General features: G+C 41.1%; 1 protein-coding gene across 1 annotated transcript in view; it reads left to right on the forward strand.

Annotated features, from left to right (window-relative positions):
• Positions 1-8,163, forward strand: part of WDFY2 (WD repeat and FYVE domain containing 2) — a 236,699-nt gene extending 228,536 nt beyond the window's left edge. The window contains exons 9-12 of the mRNA XM_049778481.1: positions 4,436-4,537; positions 5,475-5,605; positions 7,480-7,588; positions 8,155-8,163. Coding sequence (XP_049634438.1) covers positions 4,436-4,537; positions 5,475-5,605; positions 7,480-7,588; positions 8,155-8,163 — 351 coding nt within the window. The remainder of the gene's footprint in view (positions 1-4,435; positions 4,538-5,474; positions 5,606-7,479; positions 7,589-8,154) is intronic.
• Positions 8,164-8,918: the final 755 nt, after the last annotated feature.

Here is an 8,918-nt window from a genome sequence, read left to right on the forward strand (position 1 = left end):
AAAAGCTTTAAAGAAACAAAAGCAATTTCCCATTTTCTTTCCATCCCTTCAACCCAATCTCATTTCAAGAGAGTAGTTGCTATTACCCACAAAGTAATGCCTTTCAAATACCAGTAATTAAATGCTTAAGAAGATTAAAGCTTGATTTGCTCAAACCATAAATCCATGGGAGTTCTATTAGTAACTGATTAAAATGATCATTACTGGTAGGATGTGGGGAATCGTAGAATATTGTATTTGAAAGTGCCACTTGGCCCCATCTACATAAAGGCAGGGATCCGGGTACAGTGTGTGCCAGCCAGACTCGCCAGGCATTCCAGGGGCCTAGTGACTGCTGGGTTGCTTCTTTGACTGAAGGACAATCACATCTGCTCAGTCCTGGCTTCCTCCCAGCCTGACTGACAGACCAGGGGAGGGAGTAACACTTGGCTCTATTTACCTCAGAACACACAGCTTCCACTCTCCACCCTCGAAGGTAAGAGATCCAAAGAAGAAAGTTTTTTTTTCTTCAGAGAACCAGCCAATTGGTTGATGGCAGTTTTTTGTGCCACCTTGCATAAGTGTCACCTTTTGATATGCAGTTCTGTGGACATGCTGTTATACCTGCTGACTCTCTTAAATCTCGTTGAGTGTTTGAGAGCTCTTAAAAGCGCAGTGAAGAAGGTGCCATCCTTTTTTCATAAGTGTCATGTTTCATAAACATAAATCCCCTGTGCTGTGTCTGTGGCACTGCCTTCTGGTTATGGCAAATGTCATGTAGCGCTTAACCTGGGGGGGTGGTGTCTAAGATATGTAATAAAGCTGCGCTGAAGTACTGCTGACAGACTTTCTAGAAGACATGTGGGAGAAACTTCCCTTAAATGTGAAGTGATAGAAAAGATTTAGCTACAAGTACTGTGAGACAGACCATGAGTGCTTGGTATTCAGAAAGGGACATCACCATGTCTACTCATGTGCTTTGCCAAGGGTTGTGGAAGGACATGGCGCTGAGAGATTCATGGCCTGGATGTGCTCTGACCAAAACAAACCCTGGAGTAAAGACAAGGTGATGCTGAGGTCACATGATGCACGTGGGGCCCAAGGGCAGTTTAGTGTGGACAGCACTAGAAGTCAGGCCTCATGGTGGCAGAGGGCACCAGGGGATGACCTTGAATGACTGGCAACCCTTAAGAAAATAATGTGCTCATACTGTCAGTGAAATCCATTGTTTCAACATTTAATCATTTTTATTCAAAGTATACTTAATACATCTGCCATGTAAAATATTACCAAGTGCTCATAAACTAATAGAAAATATGGTGCTTGGTCACAATTCCATCACCCTTGAAGTTTTGTCTCTGCATGTATGTAAAAGTTTTGGTTTTCTCACGTAACTTGAACTAGCTAGTCCTGCCCCCCAGTTAGAGGGGGAAATAAGGGAGGCACCAGGACCAAACAGGTGCAAGACTACTAAGTAGTAGGCTAGATACAGAGGGGACCACATATTCTGGCAGCCCTGGGGGTGAGGGAAGAGCATATGGGAGGTAGGACAAAAATGGAGGTGTAGGGAGGACAAATTGGTGATGGGAATCCCCCCTGATTTTATGTAAATATGTACCTAAAATATTATTGTCAACAATATGTAAGCCACTATGATCAAAATAAAAATTATATTAAAAAAAAGTTTCGTTTTTCTTCTGTATTTTTTTAGTTTTTGTTTTTTGAAGAAAGGAGCAGGAACACACATCCTACTGCACTCAGGACTTAGTTCAGACTCAGTGCTCAGTTATTGTACAGCAAGTGCTTTACCTACTGTACTATTTCTCCAGTCCCAATGCAAGATTTTTTTTTAAAGAAATAGATTAATCTTACACTCACCTCTTTTTTTTAAGGTCCATATGAATTAGCTCCTCATAGATACCCACTATGATATGTTTGCATATTATGTCCTAATTCTGCACACTGCCTCATAAGAGAAAGTCTTGAGTACATTTCCTGATTTGCCTACAATATAAGTGTTCTCGATAATGAAAGAATAGATAACTTTTGTAATGTGTGTGTGTGTGTGTGTGTGTGAGAGAGAGAGAGAGAGAGAGAGAGAGAGAGAGAGAGAGAGAGAGAGAGAGAGAGAGAGAGAGAGAGAGAGAGAGGGAGAGAGGAGACTTGTATGTTTTTTAGTTGTTTGGTCACACCCAGTAGTGTTCAGGGCTTATTCCTGGCGCTGCACTCAAGCTTCACACCTGGTGCTGCTTGAGGGATCATATGGGATGTACCACATGCAAGGGAAACATTTTTTGAGGGGGCTCACACCCAGTGACACTCAGGGGTTACTCCTGGCTATGTGCTCAGAAATTGCTCCTGGCTCGGGGGACCATATGGGATGCTGGGATCGAACCCAGGTCTGTCCTGGATCAGCCGCATGCAAGTCAAACATCCTACCACTGTGCTATAACTCCAGCCCTGAGGCAAACTATCTTTTAAGGGTAAAATATCTTTATCTTAAAAATGTAATCATTATTTTAAATAAAATAAAAATTATTTTATGTATAATAAGATAAAAATACCTTATTTTAAAAATTTTCTTGGGAAGGGACCTGGAGACCATCCTTGCAGGGTCATGTGGTTCAGAGCTTGAACTGGTGCTGTAAACTGCCAGGACCACCCCTGCCAAGTTGGGCACCATCATGGCTACATACAGCAGTGCTCCAGGGTCACCCCAGCTCTGGGACTGTGTGGTACCTGGAAGTGAACTCCTGACACATATATACCTAAGCCCTGAGCTCTCTCCCTGCCCCACTTTTCTTAGTTTTCTTGTCTAAAATGGTAAAGGCATGAAAATGATAAAGCAAACCAAGGTTTTTTTTTCCTTTTCTTTATGCCTAATACAATAGCTAGATCCAGAATTAGAGCTCTGAAAAGTTTCTTTTTGAAAACTTCTGTAGCTCTAGGTTGATTTCTGCCTGAAGAGAATAGAATAAACTAAATTCTTGAACTGTTCTGGGTCAGATCTTCCTCAGAAAAGTCCCAACCATAGAATGTCAGCCTGAGCCTTTATTGTAAGTATCTTTGTAGTAAGTTTACTTACTTATATAGCTATAAAGTTTACTTACTTTAGAATAAGTAAGATGTTTGGGCCACACCAGGCTGTACTCAGGGGTCACTTCTGGCTCTGCACTCAAGAATCATTCCTGACATTGTACTCAGGGAACCATATGAGATGACAAGGATCAAACCTGGGTCAGCAACATACAAGATAAATGTCCTACCCACTACTGTATGATCTCTCTGGCTCCTGTAGTAAATGTTTTATGAGTTAACTTGGAGTTCCCTGGAATGCATTTTTGGGGAACCCATGGGGTTGGGCATGTATTTCAAGATTCCTGGGGCTTGGTGATATGTAGAAAGAGATTTGTTTCTCAGCCAAATGATGAAATGTAGTGAACGCTGAACTCTAGAAGCAACTGTAGAATCACTTTGTGCTTCTGCTAGAGAGGTTGTTTTTCTTTTTGTTTTCAGAACCATATCTGGTAGTGCTCAGAGACTATTCCTGGGTCATGACCACTTAGTGCTCAGGGACCATATGTGATGCTGGGATTTGAACCAGGGTTTGTCAAATTCAAAGCAAGAACCTTCATCCCTGTATCATCCTACATCATACTATGTAAATAATCTATAGATATTTGCTAAATAATACTGTAAGCGTAACATAACTTTAAAAAAATTAATTTTATTGAAATAATTCTGCATTTGACATGATTAAGTTTCATATATATCATTATTAGTAGAAATTTTAATCCTCTTGACATAGAGCCCTGGTGAATGGGATTAGAGAATAGTGAAAAAAGCCACTCATGGCCCTTGATAGGAGTGGACAGGATATATATCCTTCTAGTAGAGAAATGTCTGTACCATTTATGTATATGGGCCCAATTCATGTATACTATACTAATCAGAGCGATTACATATAATCAGTATGTGAGATAAAAGTCCTAAACCCTGAGCATGCCTGACAAGACTCCTTGTGATATGATCCTATCTGTATTCCAGTCATCTTCTCTTCTCTCAGCCCACTGACCTGGCCTGCCACCCATCCACAAGTCTAGAAGTACTAGTATTTGTTAGACAGAGTTCAGAATCCCAGCCAGGACTATACCACGCTCATAACACTCTGTGCTTCTCCTCCCCTTGAAACGGATACTTATTTAAATAACTATTCATGATATTTTATGGTTGGTCTCTCCCAATAAATTATAAAACCCCATGCTGGCAGCTATCCTTTTTATTCACCCCTGAATCTCTGGGGTCTATCACAGGGGCAATCAGTATATATATTTGAATGATTAGGAAATCACACCTCTGCTTCTTATAAGCACCTTTGGATTCAATAGGTTTGATCAGTGTCAATGGTTCTGTGATTTTTCTGGTTCACCTTTTTTTGTGTCTTTTAATTCACAAGACTCCTGAATGGCTGGACAGTGATTCCTGTCAAAAGTGTGATCAGCCTTTTTTCTGGAACTTCAAGCAAATGTGGGACAGTAAGAAAATTGGCCTGAGACAGGTGGGTATTATGGATGCCTCATCAGAATGTAAAAGCAGAGAAATAGCTTACTGGAGAGCTTAAAAGAAAAGGCCCCTCTTGGCGGGAGTTGTGGGGATAAGCCATTATCCTAGAGTTGCTTGTGACTGCACACTAATTTATTTGCTTTATCTACTGTATCTCATTCTTACTATGTTCAGTTTCCATAGTGACCTGTTAAAGGATATGATTTTAGAATGCTAGTGGCTTCTGCTAAATTGCACCTTAAAATTAGAGGAGTATTGCTTAGCTCATATTGCTACCAAATCACAAATTTTGTAGGTAACTGATCTTAATTCTTTCTTTGCTATTTTACTTTCCTTCCTTCTCTCCTAGTTTCTTTTGCTTAGACCTGTACATCTCAACCTTTCCCTGACCATGGCTGCCTTCTGATCTTATTTTCTTGTAGAATCCTTGTGGTTGACCCTTAGTCTTGTGCCAGTGCTGCCAGCTAAGAAGTGCTGGTGTTAGACCTTTTCATATAGCACTTCGGTCAGATTCCATGGTTGGGTTTGGCCCATGCCAAAGAAATCACATGTTAGCCACCTAGCTTGAGCTTGGCCAAATTGGATACTACGGATTGAATCAGATTTTCACCACTTCATCTGCATACAGTCTCTGCCAGGAGATGACACTTCCTCAGTCCTAAAATAATCTGATTACTGGCTGCTATCATTGGAATTCATACTGAGCATAATTGAAAAGGAGCCCTGGGAGCCTTGGAGAGGGACTGGGTTTGATATGTATCCAAGCAGGCTTCATTCTCAGTGGAGTCCAAAAGGAGAAATACCTCTGACCAGTTTCAGTTGTCTGAAGCCCCTTTTGCTCACATCCTCACCTGCTGTTATTCCCTGTCAGCCTGTCCATAGGGGCTAGGTGGGACCTAGAACATGTGTCTGCTTTCTCTCTCTCTCTCCAGCACCATTGCCGCAAGTGTGGAAAGGCTGTCTGCGGCAAGTGCAGCTCCAAGCGCTCCTCCATCCCTCTGATGGGCTTCGAATTTGAAGTGCGCGTCTGTGACAGCTGCCACGAGGCCATCACAGATGAAGAGTAAGTCCCTGCGGTGTGTTGTATGGTCATGGTTAAGGATAATATGCTCTGTGCCCAGCCTCACAGCTAACACAAATAGTGCCTCTGCCAGATTGAAAATGAAAACCATACTCTGGTTTCACTTCAGAGTATATATATAGTCTTTCTTTAAAAACAAAAAATTATGTAGACACAACAGACAAAGCAATCTCTTCCACCAAAAGGACTGGGTTCTCTTTTGAGAGAGAGGAGAGAGTACATGTGAAAAAGAACTCTCTCTCACTTTCCCTCTTTCTTTCTCCTTGTCCCTCCCTCCCTCTCTTCTTCCCTCCCCTGTCCCTCAGGAGATGTGCACTAAAACTAGATGTTTGAGTGAATATTGGAGTGTGTGAACCCAAACTCCAGCAGCTAAAGCAGGCCATAGACTCAGGCCACTTGGAAGCAGGAAGTGGCTGTTTCAGAAATCTTGAGTTCTGTCACTTGAGGCAAATGTACCTAGTGGCCCAGCTGCTTCGTCTAGGCTACAGTGGACTTTGCAGGATGGGATAAATCTATGGGTATCTTGAACATTGACCATTTGCTAACTTCTCCCAGATGTCTACAAAGTCTTGCTTTGGAGTAAGACTCCCTTAGTGAATGACAGCAGGTTACCTAGGAAACTTGTGTGCCAAGTATACCTCTGCCACCTACCTCAACACCTTAAGTGCACCAAAGGTCGGCTTCTATAGAAAACTGTTGGACTGTCAATAAAGCCTTCACTTGCAATGATCCAAATGTCTGGGAGTTTTTAGAATTATTAGTTATCAATATAAAAGAAGATACCTGTGGACAAGTAAGTAGGTCTTTATCCTCATCGGGCATTTAGCATTGTTATGTATGGTGGGATTAATGAAAGATAAGGGCATAGACACTGAGAGTATAAGCAACTATTCAGCTAAACCTAAGTCATTCTCAGTGTTGTAAAGTGATCATTTCTGATATACAGAGTGGGCATCTGTACCTATCTACAGATAGGGGAAAAGGAGGAAAGAGTTGTCCTCAGTGAGAAGACGAGCTGCCCCCCTTCACACCTCTGCTATTTATGTATTTTTTTTCCAGTAGTGCCAGTATTGAAACCAGGGCAACAAATGCAAAGCAAGTGCTCTGACTCTAAGCCACCATCCCAGCTTCCTTTCCTCTGTGAAAGCATTTGCATTCCCCCAGAAACACATTGGCAGTTCACTGGCCTCACTAAAAAGAAAATACTGCAGACTTTAAACAGTACAAAACAATAATAATGTTTTTTGACATATCTTTTATTTCTTAAAAGCATGATAATGCCACAGAAAACCAAGACTGTAGTTTTCTATGTGAGAAGAAGGAAAAGAAGGCTGGAACTATCAAACAGATGATAATAGCAGTTTAGCAAATATATTCTTATGCTTCTTAATCAAATAGCAGAGGTTTAACAGCAATTCTGTCAGAGATCAAGCCTAGTGACAATTCTCTGGTGGTGGCTTTACAGCCACTCCAGCCATCCTGCGAGCTAGAAACTAATCTGCACTGTGACTTTTGAAAAAGACTTTTCAAAATACCAAAGGCTAAGATATGGCTCAGGTGATAGAACACATGCCAAGGATGTGCGAGGTCCTGAGTTTGGTGACTAGCACTGCATGATGTAGAACATGGTGTAGCACTACCAGTGTGGTCCCAATTTTAAAAATAAAACACTTAGAGCAACAAATTCTCCAAAAGGACTTTTAGAAATTCTGTACTCAGTAGAGACTGAACATAAATTTGAGAGGCATTTTGAGCTATGAACTATTTGTCTAAAAATTAACATTTATGTGATACGAGGATACCTTCATTCATATTCAGTACCTTTTACTCTTGGAAACATCCCTTGTTCCCTGTAGACGAGCTCCTACCGCTACCTTCCACGACAGCAAGCACAACATTGTGCACGTGCACTTTGACGCCACGAGAGGGTGGTTGCTGACTTCTGGGACAGACAAGGTTATTAAGGTAAGATGCCCCCTTTTCTAACTTTTTCAGAGACACAGATTTTTATTGATAGGAAACATTGTATTGGAGATTATTAGGCTAATTCACCTCTACCTCATAGTCACAGAATTTTAGTTTCTTTCCCTTTGGGATGGTAATTTGAAAAGACCCACTCTAGCAGTTGTCAAATCTACACTGCAGTGGCCTGAGCAATATAGTATAGCAAGTAGGACATTTGCCTTGCACATGGCCAATCAGGTACAATCCCTGGAACCTATATGGTTCCCTAACCCTGCCAAAAGTGATCATTGCATGTAGAATCAGAATCCAGTCCCTGAGCACCACCTGGTATGGCCCATCCCTAAAAGAAATTATACTACAGTATTAATAACTGTAGTTTTCCTACAGTATATAAACACCTTCACCCATTTTGCTTGTACTACACCTTGCCACCCACCCTGCTCACCACCACTAACCCCAATCACTCAGGGTTTTATTGGGATTTTTGGTGGTGTTAGTGGATTATCTTTGGATTCCACATGTAAGCAAGATTCTACAATATTTTTCTTGTCTTTGGCTTATTCCAGGTAGCATAATGCCTTCATGTTGTTGCAAATTTTCTTTATTGATGAACATTATTCCATTGGATTTATATATATATACACACACACATTCCACGTTTCTTTTATACATAAATGCATTCTTTGATTGCTTTTATGTCTTATTGTTGTAAATAATGCTGCAGTGATCATGGAGGTGCTAGGGGCAACTTCCAACTTGGTTTTCAGGGATCACAAGTAGTGATTATCAGGGAATCAAACCCATCATGTAAAACTGCTCAGCCAACTGAGCTCTCTGCAAGCTGCAGATATCTTCTCAAGTTAGTGTTTCACTTCCTTCAGATAAACACCCAGAAGGATACTGTGGGATAGTTGCTGGGTATACTTTTCATTTTTGGAAAGTGCTATTGCATTGTGTTCCATAGTGATAGAACCAATTAATATTTGCACTGACAGCACACAAGGGACTCTTGTGTCTCTTCATCCATGCAGCATTTACTGTCTTGTCAGCACCATCCAAATAATCATGAGGTCATGCTCATGTAGTTTTGATGATTACTGATGTCAGGTACCTTTTATGTATCTATTGGTGATTTGTGTGTCTTCTTGGAAAAATGTATATTTAGGTCCTCTCCCTCTCTGTTTTGGGGGGAGGTGTAGAGGATAGTGTAGTAGCAGTGCAAGGTGTGTAGGGGGAGATTGAACTCAAGACCTCTACCACATTCCTGGCCCTCTGCCCCTTTTTATTTATTTTTATTTTATTATTTCATTTTATTTTATTTTATGGTGAG

Source organism: Suncus etruscus, chromosome 8, assembly GCF_024139225.1.
Source record: "Suncus etruscus isolate mSunEtr1 chromosome 8, mSunEtr1.pri.cur, whole genome shotgun sequence".
Classification (NCBI taxonomy): Eukaryota; Metazoa; Chordata; class Mammalia; order Eulipotyphla; family Soricidae; genus Suncus; species Suncus etruscus.